General features: G+C 44.5%; 9 protein-coding genes and 1 non-coding gene across 10 annotated transcripts; 5 read left to right on the top strand and 5 right to left on the bottom strand.

Moving 5' to 3' along the window:
* Positions 1-335: 335 nt before the first annotated feature.
* On the top strand, positions 336-2,000 carry L203_102640 (uncharacterized protein; the record flags this gene model as incomplete). The annotated part of the gene is made up of 8 exons (XM_066212061.1): positions 336-451; positions 501-843; positions 895-976; positions 1,025-1,317; positions 1,370-1,458; positions 1,505-1,576; positions 1,695-1,842; positions 1,893-2,000. 8 exons carry the CDS (start codon positions 336-338, stop codon positions 1,998-2,000), a joined length of 1,251 nt encoding a protein of 416 aa, XP_066068158.1.
* Positions 2,001-2,783: 783 nt separating this feature from the next.
* Positions 2,784-2,899, bottom strand: L203_102639. The gene has a single exon (XR_010725529.1). It is a non-coding gene; the product is annotated as a 5S ribosomal RNA (ribosomal RNA).
* Positions 2,900-3,448: 549 nt separating this feature from the next.
* Positions 3,449-6,077, top strand: L203_102638 (gamma-glutamyltransferase; the record flags this gene model as incomplete). Its single annotated transcript, XM_066212060.1, has 10 exons — positions 3,449-3,871; positions 3,931-4,360; positions 4,410-4,513; positions 4,563-4,781; positions 4,832-5,143; positions 5,200-5,316; positions 5,379-5,445; positions 5,494-5,572; positions 5,636-5,949; positions 5,998-6,077. The coding sequence occupies 10 exons, from the start codon at positions 3,449-3,451 to the stop codon at positions 6,075-6,077; spliced, it is 2,145 nt and encodes a 714-aa protein (XP_066068157.1).
* A 1,316-nt stretch (positions 6,078-7,393) lies between these two features.
* Positions 7,394-8,189, top strand: L203_102637 (uncharacterized protein; the record flags this gene model as incomplete). The annotated part of the gene is made up of 5 exons (XM_066212059.1): positions 7,394-7,438; positions 7,546-7,584; positions 7,658-7,708; positions 7,769-7,842; positions 7,907-8,189. 5 exons carry the CDS (start codon positions 7,394-7,396, stop codon positions 8,187-8,189), a joined length of 492 nt encoding a protein of 163 aa, XP_066068156.1.
* Positions 8,190-8,462: 273 nt separating this feature from the next.
* L203_102636 (uncharacterized protein) lies at positions 8,463-11,859 on the bottom strand (the record flags this gene model as incomplete). Its single annotated transcript, XM_066212058.1, has 5 exons — positions 8,463-8,717; positions 8,771-9,364; positions 9,412-10,863; positions 10,912-11,291; positions 11,577-11,859. The coding sequence occupies 5 exons, from the start codon at positions 11,857-11,859 to the stop codon at positions 8,463-8,465; spliced, it is 2,964 nt and encodes a 987-aa protein (XP_066068155.1).
* Positions 11,860-12,084: 225 nt separating this feature from the next.
* L203_102635 (uncharacterized protein) lies at positions 12,085-12,865 on the bottom strand (the record flags this gene model as incomplete). The annotated part of the gene is made up of 4 exons (XM_066212057.1): positions 12,085-12,228; positions 12,285-12,543; positions 12,590-12,743; positions 12,802-12,865. The coding sequence occupies 4 exons, from the start codon at positions 12,863-12,865 to the stop codon at positions 12,085-12,087; spliced, it is 621 nt and encodes a 206-aa protein (XP_066068154.1).
* Positions 12,866-13,994: 1,129 nt separating this feature from the next.
* Positions 13,995-14,786, bottom strand: L203_102634 (uncharacterized protein; the record flags this gene model as incomplete). The annotated part of the gene is made up of 1 exon (XM_066212056.1): positions 13,995-14,786. One exon carries the CDS (start codon positions 14,784-14,786, stop codon positions 13,995-13,997), a length of 792 nt encoding a protein of 263 aa, XP_066068153.1.
* A 1,475-nt stretch (positions 14,787-16,261) lies between these two features.
* L203_102633 (3-deoxy-7-phosphoheptulonate synthase) lies at positions 16,262-17,608 on the bottom strand (the record flags this gene model as incomplete). The annotated part of the gene is made up of 6 exons (XM_066212055.1): positions 16,262-16,564; positions 16,611-17,112; positions 17,162-17,275; positions 17,332-17,433; positions 17,491-17,511; positions 17,559-17,608. 6 exons carry the CDS (start codon positions 17,606-17,608, stop codon positions 16,262-16,264), a joined length of 1,092 nt encoding a protein of 363 aa, XP_066068152.1.
* Positions 17,609-18,157: 549 nt separating this feature from the next.
* On the top strand, positions 18,158-19,106 carry L203_102632 (ADP-ribosylation factor 6; the record flags this gene model as incomplete). The annotated part of the gene is made up of 7 exons (XM_066212054.1): positions 18,158-18,185; positions 18,278-18,343; positions 18,416-18,519; positions 18,586-18,637; positions 18,698-18,844; positions 18,901-18,976; positions 19,031-19,106. 7 exons carry the CDS (start codon positions 18,158-18,160, stop codon positions 19,104-19,106), a joined length of 549 nt encoding a protein of 182 aa, XP_066068151.1.
* Positions 19,107-20,640: 1,534 nt separating this feature from the next.
* L203_102631 (uncharacterized protein) lies at positions 20,641-21,098 on the top strand (the record flags this gene model as incomplete). The annotated part of the gene is made up of 2 exons (XM_066212053.1): positions 20,641-20,698; positions 20,749-21,098. 2 exons carry the CDS (start codon positions 20,641-20,643, stop codon positions 21,096-21,098), a joined length of 408 nt encoding a protein of 135 aa, XP_066068150.1.
* Between the last annotated feature and the right edge of the window lie 124 nt (positions 21,099-21,222).

The following is a 21,222-nucleotide window of genomic DNA, read 5'->3' as shown; positions in this document are numbered from 1 at the left end:
TCTCATATAAAAGAGTTTAGGATAGATGGAGAGAAAGAGAAGAATATCCAGTTTGTAATATAAAATGATTTTGTAAAATACTTCCTTAATAGAAAAAATCTGAAACTTGACATTTCAAAACATAAACAAAATTCTTAGCTTCCGACATTGCCAAGATCTTCTTTTCATTATTTGTTTCCTGTTGACATTCTATATATTTTCTTTTTCTTTTTTATTTATTTACAGCTAATAACTATAGGTATAGAACTATAGATATAGCACTATATTACAGCTCCAACTATCGCTCTGGCACATTGCATGCTCCAATCAACCACTTGTCCTACAGCACCGCCATCATGATAATCAGATTGGTTCCACTCTTGAGTCTCTTGTCTATTGCCCGTGCGACTCATCTCTCAGACAAAACCCAACAAGCAGTCTGGGATGTTATGAACCAGATCTCGACCCATAGGTCAGTTGCAAGTGCGGGATGAAGAAGGCGGCTAACGGATGACAATCAGCTGGGAGAATGGTACCAAAGTAGAGGCTATACTCGAGAGCAAGTACGCCAGGTATTCCGTTTTTGGATCAAGCTCTCCTTTCCCCTTGACAAGTGGACTGGGAGACCAGATGCCAGAGGTTATGGATGTAGCGCAGGTCACTATGAACAATAGACCAGCCGCCGTGAATGCATCCCAGAACGCAGGTTCTCTACTCAAGGACGATGCCGCAGGCGATCCTGCAAGCTTGGGGATCTCGATACTTTTAGCTAATGCCAGTACTGGGAACCAGCAAGTAAAGGGGATAGGATATGGAGATGCCGCTACGGCTCAGCTCAACTACTTGCTGTATGACGTCCCCAGGGTGAGCTCATATGGTATTGGTCATGTTATGCTTGCTTAATTACAGACGTAGACAACCTCCGGGGCAATCTCACATCGTGCTAATGAGCCACAGTTGTGGTCGGATAGTGTCTACATGGTTCCCCCTTTTCTAGGTGAGTCCGAGGGTGTTTGTACTAGCAGAAATGCTCAAAGCCATTAAGCATTTTATGGTGCCGTTCACAACAACCAAACTCTCCTTCAGCTGGCATACGAACAATGTAAACTGTACAGGGAGGCTTTGAAGCAAGATACCAACTTATGGAGACATATCGCTGGAGGAAACGGAACATCTGACCCCAAGGATTGGGCCACAGGAAACGGCTGGGCGGCGGCGGGTATGTTGCGGGTGTGGGCGACAATGAAATGGTCAGGCTTTGCGGATCAATTGAGCAATGAGATGGGAGACTTGGTGAATTGGATCAGAGAGATTCTCGATGCTTCTAAAAGTTGTGTTGTAAGCCTTGCCTCATTTCTGACTGACGGACAAAACTGATTGACCGCGATAGACTAAAAAAGGTTTATTCCATAATTGGATGACAGACAAAAATTCTTTCGAAGATGCATCTGCGGCTGCTCTCTTGTCAACTGTCGGCCTGTAAGTCGTCCTTCCGCCAATCATTAGTCAAGGACTTATTTAGTAGTCGATTATCTACCTTAAACATCACAAACGACTATGTTGATACTTCACTCAATCTGCTCTCTGCCGCATCCTCGTATGTCAATTCCACTGGCTACCTGACGAACGTGGTCAATCCTTTGGATTTCTCCAAGCCGAGCGATCATTCTCCTGAAGGCCAGAGTTTTCTTATCATGGCATATGCGGCACACAAGGACTGGGACAACGCTGGGAGGGCTGGCCACACCAAGAATGATGGATTGGGAAAGAACAGTGGTGCTGAGCAGACCGTTGCCAGATTTAGAGGATTTGTTGCAAGCTTTGTTGCGTTGCTTGCAATTTCGGTATCTTTATAAAATATCAGTGGGTCATCATGCTGTGTCTTAAAGTCAGCGTGCTAATTGTGCTTTCAGTTGCCTGTCTTGGCATGTTTTATCTTTTTGAACCCATCTGACAATAGGATGTCTTTGCAACATCTATTATGGACAAAGAAACCATATTTCATCTTGATGATTGGCTAGTATTCTTGTAGATTTACCTTTTTGATGTAATCTATTACCACTACAGATAGTAGGACTATATTGTTTCGACACACTTTTTGCCCAGTGCCCTTGAGTCGTCAACAAGTTGCATTACGGTTCACATTTGAAGTACGCTTCTTCTCAAAGCAAATTTCTAATCTGCGTTTTTCTTCTTGAGGGACAACACGACTGTCACTCATGTTATCCAAATAAACGCTTGACCGGCTGGAATCATTATACATTGCCGAAATGGACAACATCATTTGAAGAGCAAAGCCTCGAGATTCAAACATGTCCCTCTTCCTTGAAGTTCCACAGGCAGAATTATTGGCCGTTGTTCAGATTGAGTGGATGTTGATTAAACTCTTGTTGTTTACCTATAAAGAAGCTTGCTTCTGTTGCTAACTTTGTGGACAACTCAATAACCCGATTAGATAGAGGCAGGATTCTACATTTTCCGTTTTGAAGAAACAAGATTTTTGTATGAATGTACAAAAACAATATACTAATTCACCCCAAGTACTGGCAAATTGATAACCTGAATTATGAAACTTCTTGAACGGAAAAGGTACAGTTGGTAAGGTGGACTGATGTTTTGAGAAGAAATCCCTCGATCCTATGATACCATTTATATCAGTTAAAAATAATGCCAAAAAATGTAAAAGCTTTGGTGGTTGAAGACATACATAACTTTGTAAAACAACAGTCCTTGCTTGAATGGGTGGTTATCGTACCGTGGTGGTTGGAATCGTTAGACAGAAAAAGAGGTTCACGAAAAAAAAAACCTCGGCACCCGGGATTCCCAAGTGGTCCCCCACCTTGGTACTAACCGAGCGATATGCAACTTGACTTCACGGATCGGACGGGACGTGGTATTTTATGCAAATTCTATGGCCGAGGATATTAACCATATGATTTATGTATTATATACAATATTGGAAAGCATGATAAAAATACATTGGTTCATAACACAGTTCCATATTGGAGAGTGTATGCATACTCGCCCGATGACGAGCGAGCAAAGTCTATGGATCAACTATATCTCTTGAACGAGTCACTGCCATTGATGATCCCTCAAGAAAAAGTTTACAATTCAATAAAAGACAGTTACAGCCTCCTAATAAATAGTGTGAAGGCCTCTTGACTCAATAAAGTGTTTTCTCTGGCAAGTGCATGGTGGGCGGTGGCGCCGTCGTCGCTAGGGCCCTGTGGTGTATTCAGATTTCTTGAGCAGATAGAACTTTCGAATAGCAGAATGATAAACAAAAGTAGAATTCTTTGAATGTATGCAAAAATCCAAAACAGTAATGGAGACAAGTGACGTCGGACATCGCCGACCATCAACAATCAACTACCCGTCATTATGAACATTACATCTCAATTTGAATTTATAAAGCATTTATATATTTTATATGTAGTCTTTATAAAATAGTTATAACCATTCTCAAATGTCCTTCACTAGTCGCTCTCCTCATCCAATTACAGTAGTAAATGGTACGGAAACGACCCCTCTATTGTCACCTTCCAGTCTTGAAGCGGGTACCCTTGCTTCCACAGAAGAACCTCCTGCACCATCATGGAAAATATGGAAACATTCCCCCTTCCGTCGAGTACAATTTGCAGATCGTGACGACTATATTCCTCCCTCTGTACAATCAAACGAGAGCTATACAGAGCCGGACCCTATGGAGAATGGCGGCGAACACTGGTCTGGTGTAGGGCAGCAACAAGATAGAATGGGACGATGGTTAATGTATTGTCTGTTGGTGTTGCTAGGGATGGTAATAGGAGCCATATTTTCTAGGCCTTGGGCTAACAATAAAGAATTGGGCAACGGGCCTATGGTTCCTCCTGTCTGGACATTACCTCCTGTATGTTTCGGATCCATGTCACTTCAAGTCACTTACCGATGCATTTTTCATGTGTCTAGCCCACAGGTCTTCCAAGGAATCAAGCGTATCTCATCAATGCAACAACAGCAGCTGTCGCTGCAGAAGATGCGACTTGTTCAAATCTCGGTTTGTCTATTTTGCGGGACAGAAATGGGTCAGCAGTCGACGCTGCCATCACATCCACCTTGTGTATTGGCCTACTCAATGCTTTTTCTTCAGGTATTGGTGGTGGAGGTTTCATGGTTGTTCGCATACCGGAGCATCACACGGTCACAAGGAAACTTCTTCAAGATGCGGGATTTGAGGGCGAGCTTGAGGACGGAAGGATTGTGGCATTGGACTTTAGAGAGACAAGCCCTGCCAAGAGCAATAAATGGATGCATGGGAGTAAGGAGAAAGGACGGGCATCTGCTCAGATAGGAGGATTGGCTGTAGCTGTGCCAGGAGAATTGAGAGGGCTGGAGGTTGGTAAGCAACGTTGTATTTCACATTTGACTACATCGGCTGATTATGTCAGCTCACAAGCTTTACGGAACACTTCCATGGAAAGATGTAGTTATGCCTGTCGCTCAGTTGGCAAAAGGCTGGTTCGTATCCAGGGAGCTTGCCAAACGTCTACGAGTATGCAATACCGTCGTCGGTTAGCATCATCTGCTGACTGGAATTTCAGCTGTACGGTCAATTCATGCTTTCTTCGCCGACGTGGTCGTCTGTCTACGCTCCTAGAGGATCATTGCTTGTAGAAGGCGACTTTATCCAAAGAATTAATTATGGCAAGACTCTAGAAATTATAGCAGACAAGGGCGCAAGTGCTTTCTATGAGGGAGAAATCGCGGAAAGTAGCATAGAGACCATCGTCAAAGCTGGAGGAATCATGTCTCTAGAAGATGTCAGTCATTTATTTTGTGACGGATAAGTTATGTTGATACAAAACGGCAGTTGAAAGCCTTCAAAGCTTTATCCTATCCGGCAATTCATTCCACCTTCATGTCCAAACAAATTTATTCCACGTCTGCTCCTTCATCGGGTGGTGTCATGCTCGGCCTTCTCAACATTCTTGAAACTCTTCAAATCACTGAGAATGGTGGACTCCGGAATCCCTTAAATGTGCATAGATTCATCGAAGCAATAAAATTTGCTTTCGGAGCCCGATCCTGGATTACTGATCCTGCTTTTGCAGAAGATAGTAGAAAAATAAACGAGATATACACAAAAGAGTGGGCTAACAAAGTCAGAGGAAAAATAAGCGATGTAAGCGATACCATTTTTTTGTGTAGGTCTGGAAATGACAACTGTATTTGTATCAGAACAACACTCACTCAGGAGATTACTACGGCTTACAGTATGATACTCCAATAGACCACGGAACTACTCATGTGAGCGTGGTCGACCAGTGGGGAGGCGCTGCCAGTGTGACATCAACGGTTCGTGTTGTCGTGTGATATTATTCCTCGGCTTATTGCGTTTAATCTCCTTGGCAAGATAGGTCAATCTCATTTGGGGAAGTCATGTCATGGATCCCAGAACTGGCATCATATTCAACGATGAGCAAGGTATCTCTTTAATTTGCCAACAGAGATTCGCTGACTGACTACATCAAGATGACTTTGCCATACCTGGTGCGCCAGATGCATTTGGCCTTTGGCCAAGCCCTTGGAATTATCCAGCCCCCGGCAAAAAGTGAGCAATCTAATACCTATACTCTGTCTTACAGAACAAAATTCACCTTGTCAATCGATATAGGCCACTTTCATCTATAGCACCTTCCATCATCCTCGAATACCCTTCAAACTCATCCGCTTCAAGTCTCTTTGCAGTGATAGGCGGTTCGGGTGGATCCCGTATCTTTTCTTCCATTGCTCAAGTCCTTGTGAATCTCCTGTCTGGTATGAATGTTTCAGAATCTATTGAGGCATATCGAGTACATAACCAGATAGTGCCTGATATAACTACTCTGGAGGTTGGGCCGGAAAGCGTTGACCAAAATCTTATTGACGATCTCAAAAGTAGAGGACAAAAGATTGGGGAGATCGATGTGAATATTGGTATATCTGAAGGTGAGTTTGTTATATAACGAAAGAACGAATGACCAATGTCTACTGTAGTACAAGCCATTGTGAGACAACACGGCATGATATTTGCTTCGAGTGACTCTAGGAAGAACGGGGTTGCTGCAGGTTATTAGATCAATAAAGAAGATTGTTTGGCACCATTTTGCAGTTTGTATTACGTCTACTTGCTATACTACGATATTGCTACTTATATCAGCTATCTGTCGTCATGAATATGACACAGTTCTTATTCTGCCCTTAACTCATTCGACGAGGTTTTTGCGAAACGTTGATATTGATTATTATTCTTTGTTTCATGTCACAACAGGTAATTCTTACAGCTTCTTGTAGGAGTATTTGACTCAATCATATAGATATGACTTTGAATGCTGAAATAAACAATCAGTCCGGTCTAGTGGCACTGTCCTTCCAAAGAATGTGAACAACTCTCTTGCTCATCCAATCTCTAGCATTTGCATTGAGAGTCTTTGAACTTTTCATATCCAATCCCAAAATGAGGATCTCTGGTCGCTCACATGCACAAACGAGATTCCTGCTTATCAACTTGCGTAGTAGGCCTTGTCAATATTGAGGATGAAATCAATTCAAATCAAGGCCCAAAAATAAACTTGACAGAAAGAGACAAGATTCATTCGCTAATTGGCTATGGACATGGAACAGCAGCAAAGACACCCAAGAGATTACTAAATTTACTTACCTCATACCATCACTGTCCCGTTCTCTTTCTATCTATTGTTGTTGGCCGTTGAAAATCCTGTCCCGTGTCAACGATTTCCCATAAGTTCTGGTCTCATAGTCTCATTCTTCAAAATGAGTCTATAGGACTCTTACAGAGGGTTCGCAGAGAACTCGATAAGTCCATAAATGACCCGATAAATAGATAGAGACGTACATTGAAGGATGATCAGGGTTTGGATGCGGCCAAAACTTGGAATGGAGGTCTTGAGGCGAGATGAAGCCTGATGGAAATTAGGAAGATCAGAGCTAGGTGAAGGTTACAAAGCCGTCATTGGTAATATAATGGAGCAGTTTTTGACCAATTATAGAGAGATTAGACAAAGCCCACGTACAGTCATGGGTGCTAACCACTGGCTTCCTATTTCGGTCTGGCCGCCAGCTTGAAAGTGATAGCGGGCATTGGGAGCGAGGACAGGGTTGTACGCTTGAAAACGACAGTCCTATCATGAACACAGCAGCAAATGGCTGTTGGAACGCTCCGGAGTCATAGTCAATGAGCTATCTGACAAGAAACCTTGATGAATGAGAATGGAAAGAACAATACAAAGTGTCCATGAAACAGAAAAGATAGCTGTATTTATATGAAGCGGAGGACGCCGCCAGGAACGAATCAGTTGCTATGAATTCACAGCCATTTATTCAATTCGTACTTCTTTCTTACTTTTTTCATCCACATCAAGTAGATTTAACGATGGAATATATCTATAAAGTTGTGGATGCAGCCAAGGGCTTTCGAGTAGGTTTCCTTTGGCTATCTCTCTGCTTACTGCAGGCTCTTTCCCGACACTGGTGACGGAAGCAGCAAGAATTTGATATGAGGGACAGAACTGACAATGAGTACAGGAAACACAATTGTCTACTCTGAAATTCCCTCAAGGATTTGTATGTTAAAGCGGCGCTGATCCTCTGTCCGACGAGTCTGGCTGGCAACGAGGAAACTCATGGGTTATATCAGTTTGACCACCGACATTTATCTCGACCAAGAGATTTCAATGAAGTCACGTCGGTATGCCCTCTTGTAAACAGTCGAGTTGGCATATACTGAGATGAGTGCTACCTGATACAGCGTGTGACGTACAACACTCGGCATTTTTCAGGCAACTATCTCATCGTCATCGGTATCCTTGCCATCTATGCCCTGTACGCTGTCTCATTTTTCTTTGCCAGAAACGAATTGACGTATACTTGCCTCCTTGCTGGGTAGACTGACAAATACTCTTCTCTTGATTGCTTTTGTCTTTCTTGCTGGTGGCTTCATAGCCATCAACCGCTTTGCTCTCGGACCTCTCCAAATAGGCAACCATGCCGTTACTCAAAAATCACTTTATACAGGCCTGTTCGTCATTGGTCTCCTGCTTTTATGGTTTGCCTCACCCGTGTCTACGTTCTTCTGGCTTGTGAGCAGCTCGGTGATCTTAATACTTGGACATGCTGCCTTGATGGAGCCTGAAGCGGAGTCAGAATATGTTGGGATTGAGCAAGTATAAATGGTTTAAGGATGTGTTAGATACCTGGGTGTTTTGATCAGAACCGGTGAAAATGTGCATAGAAACACGATTGATGGGCTATAATTTACATGCAGGGCGCTCACTAGTCATCCCACTGATTCTATGAACAAGAGAGTTGAGATTTGTTTCAATTTCATTCATCTTGCAAGATGCAAGTTAGTCAAGGTCGTTATGCCTACTTTCGTCCCTCGCAAATCTACTCTCAGCATACAAATATACACACAACCTCAAACTCATTCCCGCGGCTTTCCTTTAGTAGCTAGCAAGCCTGAGTTTTTCATCCGTCACATTCAAAATTTCTCGTATAATCTGTCCTATATGTGGGTCAATGTGTGGTCCCGCGAGCAGCCTGTTCAATAAATCTTGCACAATGGATAACACGCGAACAAGGTAGCTTGCGATACTTGCGTCCTTGGAGTCGAGTAAGATAACTGAGCGACGACTCCATGTGAGGAGATGGATATAGAGGGGGTGTGAAGGAGGCAGCTCGGAAAGAGCGACAGAGACCTAAAACCCAAGTTGCTGTCAGCCAACATCTATATATATCAAAGGCTGCTCACCCGATGTAAAAGTGTCAATAAGACGGCCTGAACCAACACTGCTTTTCCATTTTGCATCGAGAAAAGATAATCAGTCATCGCTAAGTGGTCGCTCACCAATTGTAACGTGACAGGCACCTTCTGAGCACTTAGAGCCAACAAGAAAGTGTCATTAAGTTCTTCTGGACTAGGAAGTTTTGAGACACCGGCGGAGGTGGAAGACGGAATAGGAAGAGGGATGGTTTGTGAAGTGGATACAGGTGCATTGAATGCTGGGACTGGAGCAGGTCCGGTCACTTGCTCAGGCGCAGGTGGATGGTTATTAACGAAAGACCGTCCAAGACCTCCAGTCGTTCCACGTCCAAGCACAATCTCTTTCAACCCACTCAACATGTTTTTCATTTCTTCTAACTCCTGCGTCACCCTCTTCATTTCTTCTTCCGCTGATACTTGCCCTCTATGAGCATCCTTGGCGCTGGGTGGTTCCAGCTCTTTACGAATTTGTAATAGTTCTGAGCGCATCTCGGAAAGAAGGTGTTCTGTGAGATTTTGAGTGGTGGATGTCAACGCGGGGAGGAGAGTGGTCTGTATTGATTCTTGAATGAGTCTGTCAACCTAAAAACATTGTTTAGCTTCATTCTGTCATGTGAACGACCACTTACCGAAGTATGTATAGCAGATGCCACTGTCCTTGAAATGACGGATCCCAAACTCTTTTCCAGATTCTTTCCAATTTTTCCCATCTCAACTTCCACCGTTCTCCCCACCTGACTTGTAACCCCTCCCTTAAGGCTCTGCTCGAGCTTAGCAACTTCTTCTTTGACACATTTTTCCAAAGCGGGTTTTACAGTGGATAATATTGAAAAAGAAACAGGAACGGAAAGGGAAGAAGAGAGAGAAGATGTAAACTGCGGCGAGGAGACATAATAGGAGGACGATGCGAGCGGAGACAGTTCCGAGCTGAGAACGTCTTTGAATTGACTGATAATGTTTTGTTCCATCCTAGAAAGCGCAATGGTGTCTAGACTTTTCTCTGCTTCTTCTGGTCTTTCAATTTCATTGCCCTGAGCGTTGGAAAGTGGATGAATGGATTGTGCTGGCATCTTCTCTTTCTTGTTCTTTTTGCTTTTAGTTCCTGTTTCATGGGCAGTAGATTGAGATGAGGCTGGAACAGAAAGCGCATCTTCTTCTGGTAGGCTCTTGGTACTGATGGCAGGCGTAGACTTTTGAGATTTTTTTTCTTTTTTGATACCTTTAATTCCAGTACTGGTAGCTTCTACTGATGAAGGGGTTGTTGTGCGAGTAGAAGAAGTGGCTGCCGGAATGAACGCAGGAGCCAAAGTAGCTAATGCAGGGGCAATTGTAGACGCCGGCTCAGCCATCGCTACCTCATCTGCAATGGCAACTGCACTGGATGCGGTATTAGAAGCAGATTCATGAGCAACCGCAGGCGCTTGTTCCGGCTCGATCTTTTTCCCACCTCCTATCATCTCTACCCCCTTAAGCCCCAGCACTCCACTACCGAATCCAGCTGCACATGACCAGAAAAGTTCAATATTTTGATCCCACCCCTGATCATTGCCGACATTGCTGATGATCGCGAGACTCTGTACATCACCCAGTGGTACCAGATCCGTCGAGTCCCGATTTTCCTTATCGAGAGGCAACTCTGCCAATTTGTCAAATGCTACAACACGCGGACCGTTTGGCAGGGATACGTCCCGAATCGGTTGTGTATTCTTCAAAGTGTAATGAAACACCAACAGACTGGAGCGAAGATGTGGTGCAATAAACAAGAGGGAAGAGTATGGGTCATACAGTGCTTGAGCATAGTGTTGGTCTCCGGCACCAAGAGCTTGGAGGGTGATGCTGGAAAGAACGGCAAGATCGGCAGTAATCTGAACAAGGTCGAAACAGGTATTTCTTTCTCTTCCGATAAGAATGTTGGTTTCGACAAATTGACATGATGTGAGGGGCAGATTGGGGCATGAAGAAGGCAAAGAGCGCTGCCACACGCGGTTGTATGTTGTTAAGTTGTAGAGTGTGAATGTAGAGGTAGACGAGAGAAGACCTATCGCTGTGTTGTTGGCGTTGACACAGAAATCCACCATATTCTAGTCCTTCCGTCAGCTCGTCTATACATACGCAAAAAAATTGCCTACGCCTGAAGTTTTGAGCAGAGTCTTGCTCTTAAAGACATCCTCCACATTCCTAACTCCTCTTTCTTTTGAAATTTCGAGCACGACTACACCCCCTTCACCGCCTACTACCAACGAATCACCACCATTCTTTCTCACCCACTGTATTTTCTGAACTGCGCCAATCGGCCCATTCATTGTGTGCGCAACAAGACAGAGATCAACAGGCGGATTATCGTACGTCCACGAGGAGGGTATACGCCAGACCCAGATCGAACGGTCCGAGGCTAGGGCGGCAATGTAGACGGGGTTTACCGAGAGGTCAAGAACAGGTCCAGGTGTGGGAGTTTGAGCCTGCAACATTAAGCGGGCACCCGATCTAGAGTCGAGTAGTCTAATTTTACCTGGCCAAGTTAGCAAGTATCCACAAAAAGCAACACAAACCTTTAGAAAGGGTATACGCCACAAAGCCTCTGGTAAGACCTACTTTCCTGCCAATCTTCCAGCCTTGGGATTCGTTCTTCGAGAGCGTAATCGGCTGGAGATCAATGGGCGAGGGAGAGGCATCGATAAGCGAGGCCAGGTTGGACTTGCTCAGATCAAACGTAATATGGGAAGGTGTTGACTGTGGACTGTGGCGAGGTGAGTGTGATCCAATCCGGACGGTACATACCCTTGACCTTGCATACCCTTGGTGAGTTGGTAAGCATGGTAGCCGCCGCTGCCTTCTACAGCTTGCTCTTCGCTGGGTTTCTCTGACACTGGCTGCGGCGATGGGGTGGTATTCAAAGCATCGAACGGAGAAACAAATGCAAACTTGTCCTGCTGTGTCGTCGACAGCATGTCGAGGAGCTTTGCCTTTTGGCCTGGAGATGTCGAAGGCGGTTGGGCCGGGGATATATTCTTGAAGAGATCATTCAAGGAAAGCGGTGGTGGCGCTGGCGAAGGTTCTTTAGGACTGATGGGAAGCATTGAAAAGAAATGGATGGAAATAAAAATGAAGAAGAGATAAAGAAGAGATGAGAAAGAAGAAATAACGTGGCAGTTGTGTAAAAAGCACAAAAAGTGATGAATGGCACGCGAGTGTGGCACTTTTTATTATTTTTTATTTTTTATGGTAATCACCTTCATTAATGTATTACGACTAGTCATTATAAAGAGATGGTTATATACACGACGAATTAATACTATTCCCAGTCAGCGCCATAATGCATCTAATCTACTCACCTTTTCTCCAGCCATTCGTCCTCGAGCAAATCTCCCGCAGGATCCACATACACTCGTACAAGTAGCCAAAAAGAGTGCGCCCACAGCTCCGATAGTGAGCCAGTTGGCATTACCCTATACCAAACGACGCGCATGAGCAAGTTCTCTGACACTGTACAGACGTGACTTACAAGATGGGCGTCGTATCCGGCGTTCCTCACACGATGTCGGATAATGACCCACATAACTATGTCAATCACAAAGACCACAAGGGTGACCAAGAATGCCACTGCAGAGGTGAGAGCCATCATGATGGTTGCACCTCGACTCGCGCACCCCACGCCCATCAATCCAAAAAGCAGAGCGATGAGTGCTAAAAGGCCGGCGATAGGGTGCAGGATGAGCGCTTTCGTGAGAGAGTGGAAACCCTTGTCATTGATGTTGACATTTCTGCCCTCGGTGTGAGCTTCGGCTCTGCTGGAAAGGCAAGACCTACTGGGCGCCATAGACCACCAAGTTGTACCCTACGGCTCGTTTCGTACAGTTTCCACCCTTGATACACTCTCCAAACACGCCAAACACCGTCTTTTGGCTGTGAGCTGTGACGTGCAAGAAGTTAACCTTGTCCCAGACAGGCGGAGAGACAGAGACTGGCGACGGTGAGTTGTAGTCAGTGCTGGACATTGGGAAAACATATGAGAAACTTGCCAAAGATGAGCAGTACCACTGCTGCAAAGCAAAAGAATAGTCCTGGGAGCGCTGGAGATGGCATCTTGAATTATACGGGTTTGACGAAAGATTAAAAAAAAGAAAAAGAAAAAGAAAAAAAGAGAATATAAATATGAAAGTCAAATGGTAACCTTCTTTAGAATCACGTTGGGATTTTTTCGTGCCAACTCAGGCACGATGGGATTGTAATGTGGTTGGATAGAAAATTGAAATGGTAATAGAAAAACAATAAGATGGTTAAAAATTGGATAGTCTGGCAGAAATAGTGGGATGGACAAGCATAAAAGTAGATGGATGCAAGAATTTATGCAGATATTCCAGTAGAGCCGCAAATTATCGCCTGCTACGTCATACCGTTTGGATTCCCTTTTCATTCTCTCAGCTTGCTTCTTTTGCTGCCGGGAACGATAGGGGATTGGCACAGGCGGGAAGAGTTCATCTGCAATGACGCATGGTGGTTTGTGCATGCAGGTGAGCCAAGGTGAGTATTGCTGCGCCCGTCTCTTCCACTGTCGAGGCTGCGGATGAAAAGCCTAAAGATGCAGCAAGCATAATGTACATGCAAACTTGCAAGAAATCAGCAATAGCTAGTCACAAAATCGGCACAAGCGCATGTTGTGTTTTGTTTCGAGACTTGTACTGTCGAAAAGTACATCTCAAGGGATAGGTTTGTGTGGGTAAAAGCTAAATGCAAAATGCTAGCTATGGCTTCCAGTAAGAATCTCTCTACTGACATGTTGTGTTGACCAAACGTACCGACGTGTAGGACGCTCCTTTGGAGAAACAAGGCGCTCAATACGACTTGCAATGCCTAGAGCCAGTCTTCTTGAGTCGTGATGCATCATAACCTTCTCATTCTACCCGTATCGTGGACATTTCTTGTCGAAAATACTCATTCAAGAATCATCTCACACTCATTTACAAGGGATGGCGACTCTTCTCTGTGTTGGACCATTCCATTATATTTTCAACATGCAGAGCCCTCGTTGATCTTGCTCCGTTTGTAACACATGTTCAGAGTATATCCTACATCCAGAATTGTCACATTTTCTACCACAACCCATTAGCATAACCATTTCACTTTGTACTCATACAGCTTACCTACAGGGTTCCGCAATAGACCCATGGCGGTACACATACTAGCACAACACCTCGTACACCTCGACCATTTCTTACAAATCTCGTTCAGGAGTGCCTTCCACGTCTTGAAAAGGTTGCGCGCTCTTCATACTAACAGGAGAGAACTCTAGCGGAAGAGGCTGACTGGTCGTCAGCGACTCGACTGGTTCTTTGAGGGACAATTTGGGTTTAGGAGGATCGGCAAGGATGATGACTGCATCTCTATCTCTCAGAGTGACATAGCTGGCAGGGGTAACAGTGCCAGCAGGGTCCGACGGCGTGAGAGCAAGCGGCCAAGTCGGCAGTGCACTGCTATTAAACAACGCTGGCAATTCTCCTGCGCGTTTCTGAGCCAAGAGCGTCCTCGCCGATGCAGGCCGGGCTGGTGCAGGATCTCGAAGAGTCACTAGCGAAGCGGTATCCGAACCACTAGACGCAGACGGCGGTGGTGTTGGCAAGTCAAAGAGAAACGTCTGCTGAAAGTGAGATGACGGTGGCGGAGAAGGCAGCGCGGCTGATGGGTTGGCCAAGTGCACAGGTGCGCAAGTGGGTGACAGAGCGGTCGGCGATGGCAGAGATGAAGGATAGGCATTCCATCCCCACGGGACTTGAGCCGACTGGGCAACGTAGGACATGTCCAGCGACAGCTGGGGATAAGGGTAGTGAACCGCAGCTGCTGGCTGCGGACATGTCAAAGATGGCGTCGTCAAGTATGCGCCGTGTGTAGCAAGGTACTCGACAGGAAATTCGGGATATTCAAACGGGGAAATGGGACTGGGTGCACGGACGTTGCTCTTTTTTCTGGGATGACTTAGTTGCTCGTCACCCAACTTGCGTTTCGTCATATCTGCAAGTGTTTATCTTTTGAGTATTCTTCTTCTTCTCTGTTTTCCCGAAACAAGACTGGATAAAGAGCGTCAGCGAGGTGGAAAGAAGACGATGATGAGAATAAAACAAAACAAAAGAATACAACTCACCATGTCCGTTTTTCAACCATTTCTGTATAACTATTTTTGGGGGAGAATGCGGGAGTGATCTTAGAGCACACAACACACAAGAGGCGACATGAGGCCAGGGAAGGCACATAACCCAATTTCCCGACAAGATTTGATCCTTTGGTCGGTGTTGGTAGATGAATTGGAGTTTAAAGAGGAAAACGGATCCGGCCATGGGAGAGGGATATATGAGCGAAGATGTGTACAAGTAGGCTGTGACAGAGAGCTATTTGAGCGTCGAATACAGTTAGCTGGACGGATAGCGAGGTGCAGCCGACAGAGACAAACAATGTCGGCCACAGTTTCATCGGTAAAGGGGTGGGGTTGCCTTGGTAGGGTAACAGCGTACGACAATAGTCATGGAGCCAGGAAGGAAAGATCGTGATGGATGTATACGACCAAGGGCAAGCCGAATAATTGGCGAGGGTTATAGATTGAAGACAGGTAGAATAGTTTGGTAAATGATTCGTCTTGTAGCGCCAATGATCATTCCCTTGTTCCGACACTGCAGGTTGCTATTTGCTGATTTGGGTGGAATGTCTTGGTTTGCTGGCGGAGGAAGGGATAGTGGTTCACCAAACGGAAGAGCGAAGTCGGTGGAACAAGCCCACGTACAGCAATGAGCGTGACGCATTACGTATGTGGATGAAGCGTGACTAGGCTTGCAGTCATTGCCCAGCAGTTGCAGTTTTGATCAAGATTCGGTAAAGTTACGTTCTGAGGCGCAAGGTTCCATTTCAGTGGTGAATGGATATGGAAGCGGTTATGGTGGCGAAAATTGGATGATTCGTCCGATTGGCCATGCATTGGCAAGCGTTTCGGCTCTTGTCTCGGGACGACGGGTTAGTGATTGGGACGGCATACTTGGGATTACGGTAGTTGAAGGATCCAGCTTGCCTGTGGTATCAGCGGCGAATAAGGAGCATCATTATGAAGCTCGCTATGGGGACTCACGTCAGATGTCAATGTCGTGAAATAAACTAGAAAGACAAAGTGTGGATTAAAAAGATATATGTAGATATAAAAGAGCCAAATAATTCAATTTCAGCTTTAAATATACTCTTGGATATGACAATGATATATATTTTGAAATGGAATGCGACGAGTTAAAAGTAATTTGCACGTGGCATTATTATCACCTGATTATCATTTTGGAAGAAGCTGATTTTTTGGAGGTGAGTATGCTTTGAACTTGGTGTTTGAGTTGTTTGAATAGTGGCCAAAAAATAACGTAAAGCCTGCATCTTGCCCATACATTCGCTCCCTCTACGGGTGCTTTTACCAATCTATATTACCACCTACGGTCCAAACGGATCGTTTGCTTACTACTGATCAGCCCGTTTGGCCTTGACAGCCTCTCTTCTGGCCCACACGCCCTTTCTCAACTCTTCCAGCATTGGAATAGTCTGCTCCAGAGAGATACAGGCATCTGTTATCGATACGCCGTACTTGAGGCCAGAAGGGCCTTCAGGAGGAACATTTTGACGACCCTCGTTAATGTTTGATTCAATCATGACACCCATGATGGTAGAGGCGGTAGTGTCACCAGAAAGCTGATTGGCAATACAAGTGCCGACTTCGAGTTGTTTGATATGTTGTTTGGAAGAGTTGCCGTGAGAACAGTCAATCTAAGCGATGTTAGTCGTTAACATTCAGGGAAACAGAAAAACAAACCATAATCTTGGTGGGCAAGCCGCTCTTTCGCAGCTTTTCTGCACACTCGTTTACGCTCTCTTCATCAAAATTGGGACCTTTGCTGCTTCCTCTCAAGATCACATGGGTGCTTCCATTGCCTTCAGTTTCTACAATGGCCGATAGTCCCTGTTTGGTCACGGACAAAAAGGTATGTCCCGCTCCAGCCGCCTTGATTGCATCGATAGCAATTCCGATGGATCCATCTGTCCCATTTTTGAAGCCTACACTCATAGAGAGGGCGCTAGCCAGTTCACGATGGACTTGAGATTCAGTCGTCCGAGCACCGATGGCTCCCCAAGAGAAAAGGTCGGCGAGGTATTGTGGTGAGATGACATCAAGAAATTCGCCAGCAGCAGGGAGACCAATTTCGGTAATATCCAAAAGTAATTTACGTGCAATCTTGAGACCGCGGTTGATTTGGAACGAACCATTCATGTCTGGGTCATTGATGAGCCCCTTCCAGCCGACGGTAGTTCTTGGTCTATTGAATGGTGTCAACTATAGCAACGATGTAAGGGGGAAAAGCCAACTTCTCGAAATACACGCGCATGACAATAACGAGATCTTTTGAAGCCTGGTCAGCATACTCTTTCAGTTTCCTAGCATAGACAATTGCTTGTTCGGGATCGTGTACAGAACAGGGCCTTCAATCTAGTCAGTTCTCCAGTAAGGTAGACCGCTGCCGTCCCTTTGAACCTACCCAACGATTACAAGTAATCTGTCATCGTCTCCCTTGATAACAGCCTCGACTTCTCGTCGTCCGTCAAGCACTGTTTGGGCACCTCTTAAAGAAAGAGGCAATCTTCAATGACAACATCTCTCAGCTTGACGATCATTTGTATCACAGGCCAGCACATACTCTTCGTTCAGAATTTGAGGCCTAATCCGTTGTCAATCCACGCGTTACAAGAAAGAAAATACCCATACGGGATGAGAGGACGAACACATTTGACTCGGCGGTCATCTAGCAAATCCATGGCCTATACCAGTCAGCACAGCATCCTTGTTTCCCACACATACGTCTTTGACAGAAGCCTTGGTTGGAGATGGCATATTATACTCAAAAATGAAAAGTTGCAAAATAGAAATTGAATGGCTTTTTCAAAACAAAAAAAAACTTGACTTACTTGGAGGTTATGACTCAAATTAATTCGGGCGGCGTATTCCGCCTCAGTTGCCACCTCCAGCCAAGATTACATAATCATTTACTACGCGCTTGGACCTCTGTTGCTTTGACCAATTCTCAGCCCACACTATTTTGTCCTTTTTTATTATTCTGCGTTATTTTCTATTTTTCTTTTTCTTTTTTGCCCAAGTTATAATTATCCGTTTCGATCTCGCGTCACTCTTTTATAACTGTCAGCGCCCCAAGTGCACTAAGACATCTGGGAAGAACAAGTCAGACAAACATCTTACGACCAGACGCGACCTGCAACACACTCTGCACAAGGAACGCGTCGAATTCTGCATTGCGGAGTATACTTGAAGATCTTTTGGCCTAAAGAGAGGAGAAGAACAGAAACAAGATGGGTGGTCAATTCTCCAAAACTTTGGGTATGTTAGCTGTCCTCTGCTTACCGATCACATTAGACACAAGGACAAGTTATGAGGATGAAAATTGTGGCAATGCTGATGGCTTGATATAGGCAAACTTTTTGGGAACAAGGAGATGAGAATTTTGATGTTGGGACTGGATGCAGCAGGCAAGACTAGTGCGTTGCGATGATATTTGCAAAGGCACTAGAAATCTATGACTAATATTCTTGAATTTTGGTCATCCACAGCAATTCTATACAAGCTCAAACTAAATCAATCAGTCACTACGATCCCGACAGTTGGATTTAACGTCGAGACTGTCACATACAAAAACGTCAAATTTAACGTTTGGGTAAGTCAGGCTGATGGCCGAAACTTGACTACTTGGTTTGATTCTAACTGAGAATTGGGGCTATAGGATGTGGGAGGTCAAGACAAGATTCGACCATTATGGCGACATTACTATACCGGTACTCAGGCATGTCTTTTTCCGCCCATGATCTTTTCATTTTGACACCTGTATTAATAAGGATTTCAGGGCTTGATTTTTGTGATTGACTCAGCAGACCGAGACCGTATCGACGAAGCACGACTCGAGCTCGAACGTATTCTGGCAGACAGAGAAATGAAGGATTGCCTGTTAATGGTGTTTGCCAACAAACAAGACTTACCTGGAGGTTGGTCGTTGTTTCTACGCCGACAGAATGCGTATGTTTACAGTTTAAATGTGTAGCGATGAGCCCTGCAGAAGTTACCGAAAAGTTACTGTTGCATAGGATGAAGGACAGATCATGGTATGTCCACCCAAGGTATGTTTTCTCTCGCTTTATCACTAGACAAGCGCTTAAATAGCTATTCTGTAGTTGTGCGACCACCGGTGAAGGCCTTATACAAGGTTTGCAATGGCTCTCGCAAAACATCAAGGGCACAAAAGCCTAGTTCTTCACTACACATATCGCCTACCTTATCTTATACCCATATAGAAGCCATCATCTCACATTTATACCCTTCAACACTAGATCCCCAGACCAGATAACCCTGACAGTTTGATATGACCTCTTTGCAGATGGTAGCATAGAGAGAAGTTTTAAAGCCTTCATTTCAGAGGCCGGAAAGGAGATCTGCAAAATGGGAAACTTTTTCATTCTATTTTTGAACTTGAAGTAATGGGGCTTTTCTTTACGACTGCTTATGCACATTATGTCACATCTCTTGCAAGGTATGGTATACCGATTGCGCCTCTGTTTGACATGTTTGTGGTTGATTGATGAGCTAATATATCAAGGAACTCGCTGTGTTACCAATACAGCCATGCTGGACCTTTGTACGTCTGTCGCGGTAAGTTGAGTGTTAAGGAAGTGTAAGTGATGGGCTGGACGAAGTGACTTGGATTACACATGATGGTGGTGGGAGAATTAAAGAATTGTTAGACTCCGAATCCTCATTACTTTATTTATAAGATTATTCTCTAATTCTTATCTATCTTTAGCACTTTCTATTACAATGTCTCGCCTTTCCTTCACAGTAGCATGCTCTTTCGATATCCCGCCGCCTGTAATCAGCAAGGTCAAAGAGCAGGTCTCCTAATTTATCTACAAGCCCAACCCATCCAAAGAGCCATTCAATGATCAAGAGCTGTAGCAAATACTGATATTTTTTTACGTCAAACAGAGAACCTCCCGTCTCATTGCTGAAGTAGCTGACAAAACTCAGATCTGTGCAGTTGTGTTCAGCTGAAGCAGATAAAGTCGTTGCAAGCTCAGCTCTCAGAGCTATGTAGAGGAGATTCAGATAGGACAACATGGAGAGGAAGAGATAAACCTGGCAACGGCTGCTGGTGTATATGTCTTGAATACACCCAATTACGATGGCCGTAGCCCTGCTTCACCAGCTTCAAATGCAGATTTCTGGAGTTTGAGTAAGGAGTATTTGTGATTTGTGATTTGACAATCCTGACTATAGTATTAGAATGAGCGGAGATGGCTGTCTCAAACAGAAGTGGTTTTAACAGGAAAGATTACTATGCTCGCTGAACGTCTTATAAGACTTTTGGTTTCCTTGTACGGCCTTCTAGCAGCTTTGATGATGGTATAGGCTAATCAAAAGTAGGGATATGGGGTTTTGGAAAAAATGACAGCTCCACCTCTCAAAGCTCATGGCATGAGAGTCATTGTCGCAAATATCTTGAGAGAACCTTCATCTCAATATGGATATATTGTACCTGGAATTAGTAACAAAGATGATGAGCGGTTTCGATGCTCATATAGCAATTGGCAGGATTGATTCCAGAAGAGCACTTTTGTAATACAGATCCCAAGCCAATTGCGAGTTTTTTGAATCAGTGTGATGTCTTGGTGACTAGTCTGCCAAATACTCTTGAAATACAGTATTTCTTGGACAAGGAAAAGCTTGATTAGTACTGGGTTGGGCCAGGCATTTCCAAAAATCAACAATTAACGAGTTGAATCTAGCTATGCTTCCCAAGGGTGTAATTGTTGTCAATGTTGGGCTACGTACTCTTATTCTATCGGGTAGGTTTTTCATGCTAACAGGATACAACTCTGCTAACGGTCAATACAAGATGATTTACTGGAGTATCTAGCAAAAAATCACCTTTTCGGGGACGCTCTGGACGTTATAGATCCTGAACCACTCCCAAACGATCATCCACTCTACTCTCATCCAAAATGTATTATCAGTCCACTTGTCAAAAGCATTGAGGGCGAGATGAAGATTGCAGTAGAGATGCTGTTTCTGAATATTAAGAGACTAGAACAAGAAAAGGAGATCACGAAAACCGACAAATGGGAAGGAGTTTACTACATGGGTCACGAATGCGAGATTTTTGCGAATTGTCTGTCTTTTGATGAAAGGGGAGAGGTTCTGTTGTCTCTGAACAAGTGTTCCTTCACAACATGCCAAATTGTTTGACTCTACAATTTGGCCCCTCTATTCACCGTGATGTCTATTGAAGTCGTTGTCTGAGACTCCTCCAAAAAGATCTGAGTCTTGCTTGTCAATGCAGACGATTTTTGTCCGTTCCACGAAGTAACGG

The sequence above is a fragment of the Cryptococcus depauperatus genome, chromosome 3, assembly GCF_001720195.1.
Source record: "Cryptococcus depauperatus CBS 7841 chromosome 3, complete sequence".
Lineage (NCBI taxonomy): Eukaryota > Fungi > Basidiomycota > Tremellomycetes > Tremellales > Cryptococcaceae > Cryptococcus > Cryptococcus depauperatus.
The sequence above is the reverse complement of the archived record's forward strand: the minus strand, read 5'-3'. Positions and strand labels throughout refer to the sequence as shown.